Source organism: Chamaea fasciata, unplaced genomic scaffold (assembly GCF_029207755.1).
Source record: "Chamaea fasciata isolate MVZ Bird 193981 ecotype frontalis unplaced genomic scaffold, bChaFas1.0.hap1 SCAF_3, whole genome shotgun sequence".
NCBI classification, from domain to species: Eukaryota; Metazoa; Chordata; class Aves; order Passeriformes; family Sylviidae; genus Chamaea; species Chamaea fasciata.
The window spans coordinates 107,038,503-107,057,035 of record NW_027094088.1 but is presented as its reverse complement, the minus strand read 5'-3'; the positions used below and the strand labels follow the sequence as shown (position 1 = coordinate 107,057,035).

The window sequence follows — 18,533 nt, the reverse complement described above, 5'->3', positions numbered from 1 at the left end:
TTTGTTTGTTGCTTGTTTGTGTAACCACCACCACCAGAAGTGAAAGCCAAAGGTCAGCAGTGTCATTGCTGTCCCAAAATATTTAATATGAAGTAATACCAGTAAATCTTGTTCCACTGCCTGAGTTCACTGATGGGCAGGTAGACATGCCTTAATGAGAGAAAATGCAAATTAATTAAGAACTTTCTTTTTTTATAATCAGTTTTCTATAAATGGAAAAGACTGTTAATGGAAAAACTTAATGTGTTTTTCTTCGTGTATCATTTGTCCATAAAATTGGGCAAAAACACCCAAGAGAAAGAAACAAACACAAAATCCCCAAACCCCTTCTATGGACTGCTTAGTTTCTTCTCAACAACAACAAAAAAAACCCAAAAATAAGTTTACCTTCACAGTTTTTCTTTGAAGTCTTCCTTCTGTCCAAAAGTCTACTGAGTAGAAGTGTACAAATAGGCAAAAATACACGATGCATAGTGATGTTATTCAACCCTACTTCAGGTCCTTTTTCTTAAATAAGTAAACTATTGAAAATGTTCATTGGTTCTTGAAAATCTTGGGCAGCACTTTAAGGGATGAAAGGATTGACCTGGGATTCCTGAGTTAAGACTGAACTAGAATGATTAAATTGCTGTCTTTACTGGATGTTCAGTAAGTCTTTTTATATCATCAAGGAATTAGTTTTAAATAAACTGGTTATAATGAAAATTCTCATGAATTTAATATATGCGTAGCTTCACACAGATGAGTTTGAATTAAACGGTTGTGAAACCAAAGATAAGCTAAATCTTGAGTTATTGGCACCTGAAGTAGTATTGAGGGATAGCCAAGTTAGTTGATATTTTTAGGCTGTTGTAGGAAGCTATTGCCCATTACTGAAAGTCTTATGGATTCTAAAATACCTCCTATATATCCATCCATTGATAACATTGGTATGTTAATTGACTGTTGCAACTGTTCTGTTGCAGGTCAGCTTATCACCAGCCAACTTCTTACAGACCGAGATTACTGCTCTCTGGGGAACGAGGGTCAGGTCAGACATCACACCTTGCTCCAGCACTATTGCACACCCTGGAAAAATTCTCCGTACACAGGCTCGACCTGCCAGCTCTTTATTCAGTCAGTGCCAAAACGCCTGAAGAGTCATGTGCACAGGTGATATTTCAGATTCCCTTGTAATGAGTCAGTGATGTAATTCTGGTTTCAGCAATGTAAAGGCAGCCAGCTGAAATGTAGCTTAAAGTCCAGGTTTTTGTAGGCTCCTTCTATTTTCTGTTTAAAATAGAGAGGTCTCTGGAGGGTCATGGAAATCTCCCTAGTGACCAGTGAATGTAATTACATTTTTAACCTGCCCCTTCATCACGTACCTGGTGCTAAGTAAGTTTAATCTGGGTATTCAGTGTCTGATGTTCATTTTATTCACTTGTGTATGGGTTGGTGTGCTGTGGTTCTGGGTTCATTTGCTTAGTTTTAGGTGTTTTACATTTCTAAATAGCTTGTGGTGAATATTGCATGGATTGCAAAGCAGTTTAATTTTCATCTTGATTGTTCAGTCATAGCAAGTTTTTAAAACATACATATTTTTAAAACAAAGTAGTTGCTTTGTAGTTTCCCTGGCACATTGACATAAAATAATTGAATGCTGTAGCTAACAGTCACAAGCACTTGTTTAGAAAGTCTTGAGATAATTCTGTTCTGCTGGAACATTTGTCTATAAAATACCACAGACATGAATCATTCTCTAATGTGCAAGAACTTTGTTACTCACAGCTGATGGTAACAATTAGTTCCTCAGTTGAAATGCGGCTGTTTCTTTTTAATTAGATCTTTCGTGAAGCTCGAAGAACAGTACCAAGTATAGTTTACATGCCTCATATTGGTGATTGGTGGGAAGCTGTCAGTGAAACTGTGAGAGCTACTTTCCTAACTTTGCTGCAAGATATACCATCTTTCTCACCTATATTTCTACTGTCTACCTCTGAGTCCATGTTTAGTGATTTGCCTGAAGAGGTAAGTTTATCATGGAAGGAGGCATTGTTAGATGGTTCTGTACTCTTTTGAATGTTTAAATCGTGTAAAATCATTTCGTTTGTAGTGTCTTTCTAACTTAATTTAAAATATGTCAAACAGAAAATGTAATAATTATTGAATGTTAGTAATTTTTCTTAAGGAGGGGTATATGTCTGTATTACTGATTTTCATAAGCTCCATGCTACTCTACTGAGAAGACAAAATTGTTCATTTTCTCAATTGTTCTTTTTGACAAATGACTCCGTCATAATTAAATGCAGATTTAGTCTAAAGGCCCGACCTTGAGCTTTACATTTTCTGAGGCTCTGGATAGGGGGAGGGTTCCTGGGTTTTCTCCTAAACATTTTCTGTGATTTTTTTTCTCCTGCCCTTTTACTCTACTTGTACTACAGGGTTGGCTATTGTTAGGATCATGGGATACTGTGAATTTTGTTACTATAGAAAACTGAGTGAGAATTACAAGTGTTTATTTTCCCTTTGCTGTGAATACAACTTTAGGTAGAGCTTACTATCTCCTGTCCTGTGCCCGATTTTGAAAAGTTTGTGACTAGTATTACAGTATGATCATTGTTCATGTCTGTTTCAATGGGGGCTCATTTTTCTTATGTTCTTTTCTTTATTTTTAGCTGAAATGTATTTTCAGAATCCAGTATGAAGAGGTTTTTTATATTCAAAGACCAAGTGAAGAAGACAGATTGCGATTTTTCAAAGGCTTAATTCTTGATGAGGCAGCAATGCCCCCACCAAGAAGGAAACAGGCTGGTAAACTAAGTTACAGTAAAACAATTATAATAATAATTTGATCCTAATGTTTTATTTTATGTTACTTTCCTTTTTAAAAAGGTGTGGGTAATTAACAGTTAGTTTAATTACCATGTGACAGCATGAATCAGTGCCCAGAATAAATTTCATAGTTACAGTTAACAGTTGTTGAAGAGCTGTGGGGTTGAGGATGCAGTGATAGTTAGATCCACGATGCATATTAAATACATACAATGAAATTTGGCGTGGCATAATCCATAGAGCCTCTCTACTGTTAATGTTCCCGTTGTCTGATTTCTTGTTCTTTTCCCTAGCTCTTCGTGCCCTGGAAGTTCTTCCTCTTGCCCTACCGTGTCCTGCCCGGGAGCTGTCGGAAGCAGAGAAGCAGCGGATGGAGGACCAGGAGGAGAACACCCTGCGGGAGCTGCGCCTGTTTCTCAGGGATGTCACCAAGAGGCTGGCCACAGACAAACGCTTTAACATCTTCAGCAAACCGGTGGATATTGAAGAGGTCTTGTTTCAGTAATGTGCAAACAATGAAGTTGAAAATACTAGAGAAAGAATGCAAATTAATGGTTGAATTAGTTAGAAAAATAGATGTTTGATCCATGATCTGTCTGGTCTAAGATACTGATTTTTAGCTGGTGGTACAGTCACAGCCTCATCATCTGTGATGCAAGAATTTGGAACACATTCTATTGCCAGTGACCCTTGGAAAAACCTTGTGCATTCCTGTCCATTTTATAAATGAAATGAGCATTTTAAAGTGCCAACACCCCTGTCCTTGCCAGTGCTTCTGAAATACTTGAAACCATAAATTTAATTCTTTAATAAAAGCTTTTACAGCATTGTAATCATAAACGTGATAATATTGGGAAAGTGATCTGTGTTCTGTAATGCATTCAGCATTAATAGTATTGTTGCATAATTTCAGCATTAATGCTTGTGGATGCCATTAATCACAGATGGTAGCACATTATAAGGCATTAACTGGTCGATTATGGACTGTACACACCTAACTGATGAGACAGTTTGATCTGCAAATCTATTTTCAGGTGCTGCTGTATGAATAAGATGGTGTTTGGTCTGACTTTGCGATCAGATGCTGGTCCCCTGCAAGCTTTGCAGGCTTACTAGCTGAAAAAAATTCCTATTTGCTTCTGAAGAGAGAAGCATCTCTTTTGGAAGACAGTAAATGATGAGTATGGAACATCAGAAGACCAGCATTGTAAAAAGCAGATTTGGAGTGTAAATTCCTTGCAGGATGGAACATGCGTCTTTTATGGACTGATGCAGTTCTGTCCTAATTTGAACTTTCCATAGTGTTCCACAGCTGACTGTTTTTGAAAGCCTGGTGAGCTGCTTAATGTGGCAACCTACGGTGTGAGCCTGGTCTGGGCAGTAACTTGGTTTGATTTTTCTTGTGAAATTGGGAGGTCCATTATTGTAAAAACTCTTCAAACTTCTAGTGAAGTTAGTTCTTTTCTGTCAAGAATTTTTGGTCTAAACTGACATGAATATAGGCAAATAGAGAAAGAACAAGTAACTGTCCATGTTTTGTAGATGAAGAGAATAAAAAATGTGTATTTGTTATTTGAAGACTTGCCAGAACCCTGCTAATACATCACAGCACCAGAAATCAGATGTAATCCTTTTTGTCCCACCTGCTGCATTTAAGCATAGGACTAGCCTTTCTTTTTCTACAACAGCTTGTTTGCTCAACTTCCTTAGAAAATATGTTAGGTTTGTTTCACTCCTACTTGCATTGCAGAGAATGCTGCTGTGTGATAAGTCAAGGATTTTCCTGACTAAATCAGCAGCAATATTTACTGCTTTCAGTGAAGATTTTCTGATGCTGTGCTAACAAGAAAAGGAAGCCTGTGGCTTATCTTTCCAATCCCTGAACCAGATATTATCATGTTTCCATAAAGGGAGACAAAAAGAGATTTTTTTGCCATTTTAATTTGTCAATATAATTTTCAATGTCTGTATTTAAGGAATTAGGTAACTCATTGGTGTTGACTGAAGTAATGCATTAATGTTAGTTTATGTTGTAATATATGTCTGCAGGCACTGTATTTAAAAAAAACAACAACAGACTTATAGAGGCATTATGTCTTGATCTGAATATGTATTTAACTCTTAAGTGCTTTGGCAGTGACCATCATATGTGGATGATTTCAAAAGAAAAAAATGCAGTACTGTTTTAGAGGCTGCCAGTGTTTTTAATTGTCTAATCTCAATCCCACTGAAGCATTCAAATATTTTTTTTTCTGTGAAGTAAATAACAAATTCATAAATTTTTTGGGTGAACTTTGTTATAGCTGCTGTGCTGATGCATTTGACTATTAAGGCTGAGACCCTTGTGGTATCATGAGTTATGTTAAACACTTTTTAGTGTGCCCCATAGGTTGCTGAATCTCCAGTTACGATCTAAGCTCATAGTAAACTGTGGCACAAGGCTTTTTCTTTAGATTGTCCTTCTGTACAGCCAATCTAACATCTGCAGTCTATAAAACCTGACTTTGTTTAACAAGTGATTGAAGAAACTATTTAATAGTGGGTATTTAAAAGCTGACAATTTGGCTGTTTAGGAGAACGTTACCTACAATGGGAACAAAATAGAGCTTCCCTAATTTTTCCTAGGGCTTCAAGTTAGAATGATGGGTTTTGCCTTTTTAGTCCATGGCATTGTTATAGCACCATAAAAAGCTATAATTAAATCAGTCTAAAATGAAAAACACATTTACATTGAAGTATATTGCTTCAAAAATACTGTTTAATTAGTTTGAAAGATTAATCTGTGAGCTTCTGAAGGAAAAGCAGATTTTTTTAGCCTGATAAAACTTCCATTTTTAACATAAATTTGCTTAGAAATCAAAATGTTTAGTAAATGTCTTAGAGCTAAGCATGTGGAATGAATCCAGGTGTAAAGATATGATTGTCAGTGTCAGTATGAATGCATATGGTCCTGTGTAATTTCTGTGTACTGTTTGCTTATAGGTTTCAGATTACCTTGAGGTTATCAAAGAACCAATGGACCTATCAACAGTAATAACCAAAATTGATAAACACAACTACTTAACAGCCAAGGATTTTCTAACAGACATTGACCTGATCTGCAGCAATGCATTGGAGTACAATCCAGACAAAGATCCTGGTGGTAAGAACCTACTTCTTTTTGGCCTATGTGGACCTGAAAGCCTGGTACTTAATCTCATATGTTGTTGCTTTTCAGGCATTTAGATAGGCTGCATGCTTTGTGATAATCAGGATAAGCAAGTCTTAAGGGTCTGTGTTTTCAGTATTCTAAAGCGTGGAGTACACTGGGGGCCATTAGAAGAGCAGGAAAACTGCAGCATTCAGGGCTGTTTTCTCATAAATTAGGTTTTGTAGTTCCCTTTCAAATTTGATAGTTCCTTTTCGGTATCTAGACTTTGTATATGCAACAAAACCCCACTGTAATTTGGAGAGCTCTGTAGAGAATCCTCGCACAATCTGGCAGTGGTCTGCTGTATTTCCAAGTTAGCTTAAAACATGAAATTCATACACAGAAATTCTACATATTTGGGGATAGAAATAAAACAGGATAAATCACCAGGCAAAGAAGTCAGTTGCAGCTGATTAGGAGAGATTAGATAGTATTGTCTTGACAAAGTGTGACTGGATGCTTTCAGTTAAAGAGGAATTTGTAGACTGAAATGCATGTTAAAGCTGTTCATGCTCCAAACTTAGGGAAGAACATCTTGTGTACTCTTTGCTAGGGCTGTCTTACTGTGCACATTGCCAAAAGAAAGCCTTTCAGCTGGCAGCTTCAGGAGTCATCAACAAAACATCAACACTAAGCACCCTTTTAATGCAGAGTTCTATTTAATATATGTGGTACTTGGAGATCAGGGTCCATCTACAAATTTAGTCCCATGTTTTAAAAAGTTTTTCATGAAAGCTGTGAAATTGCTTTAGCAGGTAAAGCCTGTTTTTTCTGCATTCTTCTTCTCAAATTTTTTATTTTCTGAGGCATTTTGCAAGTGTCTCATGTGTGGACTAGATACGCACTAGATACTACTAGATACTAGTTAGTCTGGTCAGACTTGTTTCACATTGCCTTTTGAAGCCGGTTCATATTCATAGAAGATTAACTTTATTTCTTCAGTTTATGATGCACTATTTTCTTTCAACTAAAAAAAGTCCATTTATTTTCTGTTCTTGATAACACACTTTTGAGGACTTCTAACGTGCAGTTGATGTGAACTAATTAAAGCCCTTGATGGGCACTTGACATTCAGAGTGTATCTGAAGAGCACCTGTTTAGGGATATTTTGATTTTCCTTGCTGTCAGTACTGAGGTGGGAGAAATTGATCTGGCTCTTTCTAGGCTCAGTTTTGGATAGGAAGGAATGAAAAATTGTTCTGTCCTCTGCTGGTAACCACAAAACAGGTATTGCTCTTCTTCTCCACATATGGGCTTAGTTATTAAGTTATGATTACTTTTTAAATTTTGGTGGTGGAATAATTTGTTTTGTTTGTTTAAAAGGTAGGGGAACTGGTCTGTTTTTTCCTGAGTTGCATTTAGGCTTCCAGCATGGGCAGTTTGTTCTCTTCCCCGAATAGGCCTGAAAACGTAGCACACTCGAGGCTTGTTTCTTGCCAGTTTCTTTAATGAATTAAAATGAGAAACAGGTATTCAATATAAGGAATAAAATAATATGTTTTAGCACACTTTTGATCAGTTGTTAAATAATAATTAAGCAATAATTTCAGGTTAAAGAAAAAAACGACAGGGAAGGAGCATAAGTGAGCCAGGTCTACCTTACAGATGTAGGTGATGTCCATGTGACTTTACAGGCGGTATAACTGTGAATATTCCTAGACTCCACTGGGTAAATTAATTCCTGGATGATTCTGTTACTTTTGGACTCTTTGCACTCCACTCCATTATACTGTGTAGATCTGCCTGTGGAAACTGGCTACACCTTATGGCAAGTTGATTTAGGTGTGTTCATCATTCACTGTTTACATTTGTTTATAGATGCCGCTGTGAATTAAAGTAACAATTTATACTTCTGAGAACACCTGTATCTCTTCAATAGCTGGGTTTTGATTTTTGAGTGTTCTGTGATATTGATTCATTTTAATACATCTGTAATTTTTCCCAGTTACTTCTGTTTATATAAGTGTTGTACTATACAATACAAACCAACATAGAAATGCTAAGGAATTTTTGTAATTCTGATTAAAAATATGCTGTCCCGTTTTCTAGATAAAATAATTAGACATAGAGCGTGTACTTTGAAGGACACTGCTCATGCTATCATTGCTGCTGAACTGGATCCAGAATTTAATAAGATGTGTGAAGAAATCAAGGAAGCCAGAAGAAAAAGAGGTATGTTTAACTTCAGTTATTGTAACACAACACATGTAGAGACCCTCTATAGACAGATAGGAATGGGCTCATATTCACAAGCCCTGGACCTTGTGAGGGGCTTCAACCACCCCAGTATATATTGAAGGGACAACACAGAGGGCAGAAGAAATTCGGGAGGTTTCTAGAATGAGCAGAGGACAACTTCCTTCTCCAAGTGATAGACGAGCCACCAAGAAGGGATGCTGTGCTGGACTTTGTTCTCACCAACAAGGAGGGGCTAATGGGGAAAGTGAATCTCAAGAGCAGCAAGGCTGCACTGATCATGAAGTGGGGGAGGGGGTTGAGATCCTTAGAGCGGCAAGAAGGGTGCACAGCAAAGTTCAGTACCTTGGACTTCAGGAAAGCAGACTTCAGCCTGTTCAGGGATCTACTTGGTAGAGTCCCATGGGATAAAATCCTGGAGGGAAGAGGGGCCCAGGACAGCTGGATTGCCTCCTCCAAACTCAGGAGTGATGTTTCCCAACAAAGAGGAAGTCGGGTAAACACATCAGGAGGCTTGTGTGGATGAGCAAGTTGACTGTGGATAAACTTAAACACAAAAGGGAGCCCTGCAGAGAGTGGAAACAGAGAAAGGTAACCTGGGAAAACTACAGAGAAACTAAGCAGCCAGGGATCAGGTTAGGAAAGCTAAAGCTCTATGAGAATTCAATCTGGCTAGGGACAAGGGCAACAAGAAAAGCTTCTGTAGAAATAATGGATAGAATTCACAGCTCTCCATAAAAAAATTTAAATTTAATATGAAATAAAGAGTGCATGTCAGATTCAGACAGTGAAGGTTAAAGGGTGACTGAGCTTGAAACCCCTCTACTTTTTCCTATTCTGTGAGCTGAACTGATGACAGACAGTACTGTAGAACCTGGTTATCAAGTAAATGTTAGGGTTGCTATACTAACTTTTGTGGATGTGGTGGAAGCAGAGCTGTGTTATGAAAGTATCTGTAATATTGTATGGTATAATAAGAATTATGATAAGGGAGACCAGCCTTTAAACTGGATTTTTAGTTCACCCTGGCATGTGTACAAATGTAGTTTTGGAGATAACGTATTGTTTTTTTGATTAAGAAACAACCCTTGCGAGTCTACGTACTTGCAAGTCTAAAGTGACCAAGGAAATTTATCAAAAGTCCAAATACTTCCCTGGTGTGGCAACAGTGCTCTGTTTACATAAAAGAATCTACCTCCAAAAGTTTTAAAGTTTTGAAAGTTGAAAAAGGTTGAAAATCACTGAACTATAACATTAGAACAAAATTTCATGCTGATTTAGGGATTACTGATTTCAGTAATTCCAGCTTTACCTTGGCAAGTTGTTTCCTGCTTCAGTATAAAGCTCCATTATTTGATTTCTAGGTTGAATTGGCTCTCTTACCTTTCAGCTGCTGATTCTTGAAATACTTCTGTTGGTAGATTGAAGACCCTTTATTAATAAATTTCTTTGAACTATGCAAGTATCTATAGGCTTTCTCTTCTTCAGGTTAAAACAGATACAATTCTTTGTATTTTCCTATTCAGTCATGCATGTTTTTGTCTAATTTTGTGCAAGCTTCCAATGTGTGTCTTGAATTGTAGATAAATGAACCAATTGTAATTCGCTGTGGCTGTAAAACAGAGCTAATATAATGCCTTCATTTCTCCTCTGTACTTTTCTGTTAGAACTACAAGAATATTCACAATTCTGGCTGCAATGTCATGCTGTGAGCTGTGCTCAGTTAATTTTCCAAGTCCCCATGACCATTAAAGGTTATTGCTTCCAAGGTTAAAGTAAATGTTTGTAAGAGCTCTTTGTTACAGAGAATGACTCTATGGCTTGTAGTCCTTTCTTGCAAGTTTGCAAGAACTGGAATGCTTGCCCTCCTTTTTATGGCAGTGGCCCAGTAATAGATATTTCTGGGGACAAAGCCTGCAGAATCTGTTGAAAGAAGGGCAGTGTCTTAAGTCATAATTAAGGCTGATGGTATCATGCAATGAACTTGTTAAATTAGAAAAAGCAGGTACCATTGTTATGAGATGCTGGTAAGAGGGGTTTCAGGTACAGGTACATGATGAGCAGCACCAGTTTGTGGGACAAAACAGCTCACAGACAAGAATGGGCAGGACTCAAAGTGGATCCAGTACATTGGCAGGGAAACTGTTACAGTGTCACAGGTACCTGCAGGTGACACTTGAAGATGTTTATGCTTCTGGACCATGGTTGGTGGGTTCAATGACAACTGAGCTCTGCAGTTGGTCCAGCTGTAAAATGTGCAAGACTAAGATCAGTGACTGGGTTAGCAAGGAATGCTAACTAGAGCAAGTCCAAAAGACTTGGAATGTGTGGGAAAAGCTGTGTTAGATTAACTTTATGAACAGAGGAAAATACATCAAGCTCTTGAGGTCTGAGGAAGCCTCATGCTGGAAGGCAAGCACAGGATCAGGAGTTGTGTCAAAGATTGTGGTGGTGCAGAACACCTGGATGGTCACACTTCAGGACTGTAGTCTTGGCACTGATCAGTGTGATGGATGGAAGGGATGTTAATGCTGCTCAGTTCTGCCATTATTCTCATTTTGCTCTAAAGAACATCCTCAGCAAGACAGCAGATCAGGACAATCACAGTGCATCACAGACTTTGACATGTACCCTGTTTCAGAGCATTTTGAGCAAGGGATGAAAAAAGCTAAAAAGCTCTTTATCCATTTTCCTCACAATTTTGTTAGCAAGTTACTTAGCAATCTTATGTAGTTGTAAAATGGAAGGTATTTTCTACATGGCATTTTTTCCACAACTTTCCTGGTGATTTTGGGGAGTGGTTATGCTGTTTTGGTTTTTTTTGTTCATACCTCTGCCATTTTTAGTTAGTACTCTGACTGACCAGTTTCAAAAGTACCGCACATAAACTGTACAATAAAATTAGTATGTAGAAGCCAAATTGGAATTGCTTGTTCCTCTGTTACTGAAATGAGGTGCCATTGTTGAAAGATGTTAAGTCTAATGACAGCAAGTTTTAAGTTGATAGATTAAGAACTATATATCCTAGACTGTTGAAATTTGCAAATACTTGTGGAGACCAGCAAAGAGGTAGAAGTGATAGTTGTTTTGAGTAATGAAATATGTTTGATATGCAGTTTAAATTTTTATAATAGTACCTAGAAACCTATATTGTAATTATGAATTGTGACCTGAGAGATTCTGTGTGAATCTTTTAATTTCTGCATCCATCAGTTTTGGAGCTTCTTGTCAGCTCTTGACCACTTGGCTCTGGTTTCTGTTGGAGACATTGGGTAACATTTTGAAGACCATTTTAGTGGATGGATAGAAAATTCTAGTTCACAAATACAAAACTTCAGATATTCATTTTTGTCTTTAAAATGTGCTTAACCAATATGAAAGTTTGCTTTTAGAATTTAATTAAAAAACCTATGAAGCAGTAGAAGCTATGAGATGAAGTTATATTACAGGAAGCAAACCACGCTTTTTGTTCAAAGAAGAATTGCGTTTTCTTAATTTAAGAGCTCATATTGACTCTGAAAAGGATCCATTCTACACAACATAGATCACAGTGACAATACAAGGTTCTTATTCAGATACTCTTTTTGATATGGCATACAATGCCATTATGAATTGCCACTTAGTTTTAAAATACCTGTTTAAGGAAAAGATTGAAATGGTCAGTAAGAATTTGCTTGTAGAGGAAATACGAATAGAAGGGTCAGTCTTTGGGGACCCAATGATTGTGAGGACAGTCACATTTTTCTAATCCATCAGAGCTGACAGTTTAAGACCATGCAACCAGTAAGTCGTTTTGTCAGCAGAAACCAAATATTCTTGATTCAAATCCTTATTTTGAATGTCCAGCTAATTCCTATTGCAGTCTGGTGCTCCAAGTTTTTTCTTTGATTCAGTAGATTCCTGCAGCTTGGTTTATTTAAATAGGTATGGTTGTCTTTTGCCTGCAGGCTTATCAGTGCCAGCAGAACAGGTAAATCCTCATGGTTCCACTGTACGGAAAACAGAAGCCAGAGTTGAAGAGGCATTTCGGAACAAGCAAAAACCCACCATGGCTGTGTGGCCCAACTCTGCAAATAAATGTGCTTGTAAGTACCTTGAGTGATAATTGTGCAAAATTAGGTCCTTTCAATGGCAGACATTTGAAATGTGTCTTTACTGCTGCTTTCTGATTATTTTCAGAAGTAATTTTAGCCATGAAACCCATGGAACTAAGATATACTCCTTCTAGGAGTATGTAAAATCTCTGTCCAAGAAGTTGTAAAGAAGCAGGATTTCTGGATTTCTGATTAAAAAAAAAAATATTTTTCTAATGAAGTATGAGTATTTTCCATTTTTTGTTGTAAAAAATGTTTTGTTTTAAAAAACAGTGAAAGACTTTTCAGTATAAGACAACTCAGATCCAATAAGTAGGACATTTTTTAGTGGTATGATGAGGTTTCAGGTTTGTTTACTCTGTGTATTAGCAGGTAAATACCTTCACAGTGCATAATACTCTCACCTGCAGTACATTAAATTCTTACCTTCAATACATTCAGTGTCATGCTCAGAGCTAGAAAAGAGATTGCAAATTTAACTGTATTTTCCTTTATGGCAATGGTTTTTAACAGTCAGTAACCATTACTGGAGGATGTTAAGATGCACTTCCTGGAGCCTACTGAATTAATCCAGATAAGTGATCAAAATCTCTAGGATTGTGAGGTGTGATTGGGTCATCAGAGGCAGTGCTAATTATTTCCAAGAGGTAAGTTGATTAGAACAGGTAAATACATAGGAGATACTTTCGTTATAAGGAAAATAACGACTATGAGAGAAAGTGAATATGGGAGATATACTGATAGTTGCACCTGGCTCTTCTGCTGAAGGTGTGGAGTTCATTATTAATATATTATTAGTAGCATTATCAATCATTGCCGACTGATGGCAAACTGATTGAAGCGGACAAATTTTCATTTTGGTCTTTGTGCTGTCCTTCATGGTGCTTTTTCTTGATGAGAAATCATTTTCTAGGCATGGCAATAACTGCCCAGAGATGAACATTGTTTATATATGAATGATAGTGTTGATGTAAAATGGTTTAATTAATTAGAGGTGTATGATTTTATTTCCCGAAGCTGTAATTTCTTCCGTTAAAGGAATTAAAGTCAATCGTACAGAATTATGGTTAGAATAAATTGTTATATAATAAATTGATGATGTGGATCCAAGCTGTTCTTTATTCATTTGGCAGCTCGTGCAAAACAGAGAGTGTAGGGAAGGGATTCCCAATTAATTTTTTTTAATCTCCTGTGAAGTCCAGGATGGAGATTCTCCCTCTGGCTGCTCTACAGAGCACTTTGCTGTCTGTGCATGCTGAGCAGCAGACGGTGGGGGTTTATGGACCTCCAAGCTGGACATCCCTTGGGAAGGGGGAGAGCAGCCCTTGCTGGTGACTCTCATCCAAAGCAGCTCCGGTACCTCTCTCACTTCCCCTCTGTTGTGGAGGCAGCAGCAGTTGTTTGAAAACTCGAGCCATCAGCTGCAGGAAATTGCCAGTGTCTCTGTGCAAACAACAAAGTTACTGTTAAGGCTCTGATCCTGTTGGTATTTTCGTGATCTAGCTTGGAAGGCAAGAAAATTTGAGGCTTAGAGGTGTTTGGGTCTATGATCAAATGAAAATCTGCCTTTTAAGGCTGAGTCTGGGAAAGGTAACTAATCCAGGAGGGATGTGATGCATCTAGTAATCAAGAGAGAGAACCAGGAACTGATGAGCAATCAGAAATCTGCAGAAAGGATTCAAGTAGTACATGGGCACTCTTGAAGATTGATGTGGTCAGTTCAGCAGAGACTAGAAATGAGGAAGAGAAACGGCTTTTAAAGGATTCTTGGAGGATAAGCTAGGGAAGGGTGAGAGCAGAACTGAGCAGATTGTGGGGAGCTCAAATAGCAGAAAATGAAACTGTGGATTGTGATTGTTTAAATGGAAGAAGTAAGTTTGGAGAAGGGATTTCTGAAGAGGGATTATTTTAGAGGGAGAGTGGAATTTTTTATGGTCTCGGAATAGTATTTTTTTAAAACTATAATGTATCGCACGGTCAGAGTAATAAGAAAAATTATTAAAGTATTTTAATTAAACAGGATAAAACTATACTTTTCAATAATTCTGAAAATAATTGCATGTTTTCTGCTGTTTGAACTTGAATTAATGTTTTCCCTTAGAGGAATCTAAGGAAAAAAATCACCCATCATAAAATTATTTTCCCAATCAGTTACTGCTATTTTTTAGGAGCTTTGTTTTGCGATATTTTAAAAAAGAGCTGCAAAAAGGTTAATTCAGATGACAAACTTGAGAATTCTAAAAGAAAAATCTTGTGAAGTATCTCCTCTAAAAACAGAAAGGACTGCAGACAGTGCAGCAGCCTTGCCAAATTTAGGATCCTGCTCAGCGCTAGTACAGTAGAGAGTGAGAGTTGGATTATTATGTGTTGGTTTGTTTTCTGAGGTTATAAATTTTGTATAAAACTTTATTTAGTTTTTAAATTATCTATTATTTTGTGATTAATTTAATTTTTCTGATGTATTTTAGATACTTTATTAATTTGATTAGACCAGAGAGGCTGTTGGAAATGTGGCGCATAAGTAATTTTTCTGTTTGAAGGCATGGTGTTACGCATTCCTGAGTTACATTTCATCTACAACTCCCATTTCCCTTGCCGAAGGTACAGCTGTGTGAATTGTGTCTCACAGTATAGATGAGTTTTAAAAGTATTGAATTGCTAGAAGTTGCTGAAAATCTGTTTGGAGAAGTTCTGCCACAATTTAAAATACTTCCATTATCTACTGTGTATTTTGAGAGAAGTGCAAGTATTCTGGTGGGAGCTTGGAATGGGACAGATGTCAGAAGTCTGATAGAAATAGTTTTATGATGATAGAATCACAAAATTACAGTGTTGGAGAGAACCTCTGGAGATGTTCTAATCTAGCTCCCCTCATATCTGGCTGCTCAAGGCTTTGTCCAGTTGTGTTTTGGACATCCCCAAGAATGGGGGCTCTGTGTCATGCCTAGGGTACCTGTTGTAGCGCTTGGATACAAACAATAAATTCTTTCTCTTAATTTTGAGTGTCTTGTATTTCAGTCTGTGCCCATTGCCTCTTGTCACTGGGCACTTCTGAGAAGAGTCTTATTTTGCCTTTGTGTGCAGCTGTGTGGAAAAGGAAACTACCAGCAGTGTGCAGTTTGGTGTATTTGCTTAATTAAGTGGTTTAGATACATGTTAGCTCAGAAAGCATTAGCATCTCTTTAATCATTGGGATTCTGTGCAATAAAACTGTATCCAACTGCTCCATTTTGCCAGTAGATGGGGCATGGTACATACTATTTTACTGTCTTGCACTTGCTACCTTTAGAGTTACATATAAATAAACTCTGTGGGGAAGATTTGGCTTTGCATTCTTATAGTTTTTTTGCAGCATTTGATGATAATATATTGTAGTGATAGACTGCAGATTTTATGTTTTCTTCATAGAGAAGATGTTTTTTATGCCACATGATAAATAGCATAGCTGTGAAAATGACATTTGGAGCAAATAAAGAAAATTTAAATCCTTTGTGTTATGCAAACTATTAAAACTGTAAGTTTTATATGAAAGTCATTTTATGAAATATGAAATAAACATACTGCTAACTTTTCCCGGTAATTTAAGTGATTAGTGGTCTCTCTAGAAAGAACTGTAGAGATACCAAGTGAGGATTTAAAAAACTATGGTAGAAAACGTTGTTCCTAAATAAGTAGTATTTTCTTTGCCTTTTTGTGTTGGATTTTTTTGGTTGGTTGGTTTTTGGTTTGCTCTTTTTCACCCGCAAATGGTGATCTTTGCTGTCCTGTGGAACACATTGTTTCTGCTTTATCATGGAAAGGCTTTTGTTTTGTCTGGGGTACTTTTTAAAAAAGATTTTTAGAAAGAAAAGGTCTTTCATTTACAGTCTTTCTCAGAAACCGTTTTATTCTCAGTCTTTTGTCTGATTTTCATCTGTTTAGTGTCTCTCTTTGACCTTTCTGTTACAGTGGTGTCAGTGATTGCTGTACTTTAGACTTCTGGGACTGCAGCAGTGCCTTATCAAAGGACATGGCAGACCAGATGCCATATGGTTTTGATCATTTGAACTATTTTCTCCTTTTGGTCTGGTTCTGAATTTGGATTCAAAAATTGGATATTGGTAAATTAACAGTCATTCAGATGCTAACATGAAAATCCTAGTAGCTGCTGTTTTGTCTCTCATCCTGTATTTGCCACTGTTTAGTTTTCTCCTCCTGCTTTCCAGATTTGACTTGGATTAATTCTCACTTGAGATAGAGGCAAGTACTGTTACTTGATAAGCACCATTAAAAAAAGATTTTCTGGAATGTGAGGATATCTTTACTCAGAGCTGGGACAACTGTCTCTTTTTGTCTCTTTGTCATTTTGTTCTGGGTAGCGTAGGAGTTGGCATTCTGGATGGGAGTGGTTTGATCTCTTGTGCATGACACTGCCTCCAACCAGATGCTTTAAAAGAAAGTTGCAAACATTTGAGAAATAATCTTTTTCTCATGCCTCATTTTGATGGAAATACCAGCGTAGCTGATGATTTCAGATTGGTTAACAGTTCTTTTAAACCCCAAAGGCTTTTAAATTCTTCTAATTTAAAATGCAATTTAGTGAATTTGTGGGAGTACTAATAAATCTTGACTGCCTGTTCTTTTTTGGGATTCCATCAAACTTTTGAACTCGGTGATATCTAGTGACAAAGAAATTTTCTTTCATCGCTATTAAATACCTGCCTATTGAATTAATCAAGTGTATTTTTTCTCTGAGAGAGGGCTAAGTGGGTTCTACAATTTACCTGATCAGTGACTTCTTTATATTCTCTTGTTCTCTTCTTTATAACTCAGTAATGCAGGATGGCTCAGCCTCTCTTTAAGGTTTCTTGAAAGCATTGTCATGACCTTTCTTATAAACATGGTAAAAAGATCTTCTGAAGTAGTTTGGGGTTTTTTTTCCCCTCTAAGTTGTATGCACAAGTGATGTAACAAAAACAGTTTTCAGACCAGGTAGATCCCTTCCTTCCTCTCTTTTGAAAACTGTGGCAATGTTTGCTCTAAATTATTTTAAGACTTAGTGTTTCTGTCTGCAGGAGTAGTGGATTTTCTTGGGATTATTACCCATTATTAATTTAAGATTTTGCCTCCTTGACAAAGAAACCACCCAGTAGCCGTGATTCTTTCTTGTGTTTGTTCGTGGCTCTCTTGCGGCAGGAAGGTGTCATTAAGAGCCAACTGAAAGTATCAAGGATGTGTATAGCTGCAATAGCTGCTATTGTACAGAGCTAATCAGCAGAGGGGAAATAAGCAGCTCCATAGAGGTGGAAGGTCTAAAAATTATCTCCACAGATGACATTAATCTGATTGTCCTTCTCTTTTAACTTCATTTGCCTCTTTAATTTTCCAGCGTGACTGTCTTGCCATGTATTTTACTAACATAATTACTCTGGTTTCATGTAAATTATATTTTTATCTTGGTTTCCCAAGAAAATCATACCTGTGCATCCATCTCTGCTCCCTTAATAATTTCTGAATCATTTAGCACAGTTCAGACTGATTTGACAGGAGTTGAGAGCTGAAAGATTAGATTCCTGCAGATTTTGTGAAAATAGTTAGCTGGACAAATGCACATGTCTTGTGCAGGAAGAGGAGATAGATTGAAAATGGTAGTTGAGCAGGTAAAACATGGTATTGACCAGGCATGACATGCACACCTCAGAGGGAGCGTGTCCTGTTCAGCTGGGGTGGGGAGGAACAGGAGACTGGGATAGCTCCGTGAGAAATACTGGGAAGAGCTTGGGTGAAGAGCGTTATTGGGGATGGTAGGGGAAAGCAGTTGACTAGGGAAGGAAATATGGGAGTGCTGCAGCCAGGATTGGTTTTGTACCTGTTTCAACTCCTCCTAATGAAACATGACTCCTCCTTGTTGATTAGAGGTGCCTAGGTTCTTCAAGTATTTGCTTACAAAATATAACTGTTATATAAGGCGATAAAGATGATAAATATGTGAAGTTGTCACATGCAGTTCTTTTCATGTGTTTGTCAGTTCTGTGCCTTGAGTGCCCTCCATCTAGGTGAAGAAAATGACATCTTTTAGGGATTAGTTCCACAGTCACTTTAAGCTGGTAAAACTGCAGGTCACTACTAAAGAGGCTGTCTTGCCTTGTCACTGGTGGCATATTCCCACCTTGTTCCCTGTGCAGCACTGTCATTCATGACTTGGAAGGCTCAACCAAAGATGTTGAAAATTAACCCAGAAAAAAACCCCAGCAACCTAATGT

The 18,533-nt window shown here is 37.4% G+C and overlaps 1 protein-coding gene across 2 annotated transcripts in view; it reads left to right on the top strand.

Annotated features, from left to right (window-relative positions):
- Positions 1 to 18,533, top strand: part of ATAD2B (ATPase family AAA domain containing 2B) — a 73,685-nt gene that overhangs the window by 42,040 nt on the left and 13,112 nt on the right. Inside the window, exons 18-24 of one of the 2 annotated variants that reach the window (XM_066180002.1) lie at positions 966 to 1,152; positions 1,822 to 2,007; positions 2,655 to 2,790; positions 3,105 to 3,286; positions 5,794 to 5,953; positions 8,051 to 8,173; positions 12,145 to 12,282. In XM_066180002.1, coding sequence (XP_066036099.1) covers positions 966 to 1,152; positions 1,822 to 2,007; positions 2,655 to 2,790; positions 3,105 to 3,286; positions 5,794 to 5,953; positions 8,051 to 8,173; positions 12,145 to 12,282 — 1,112 coding nt within the window. Of the gene's footprint in view, positions 1 to 965; positions 1,153 to 1,821; positions 2,008 to 2,654; positions 2,791 to 3,104; positions 3,302 to 5,793; positions 5,954 to 8,050; positions 8,174 to 12,144; positions 12,283 to 18,533 lie in introns of both variants that reach the window. The other variant, XM_066180001.1, reaches the window with a different exon arrangement.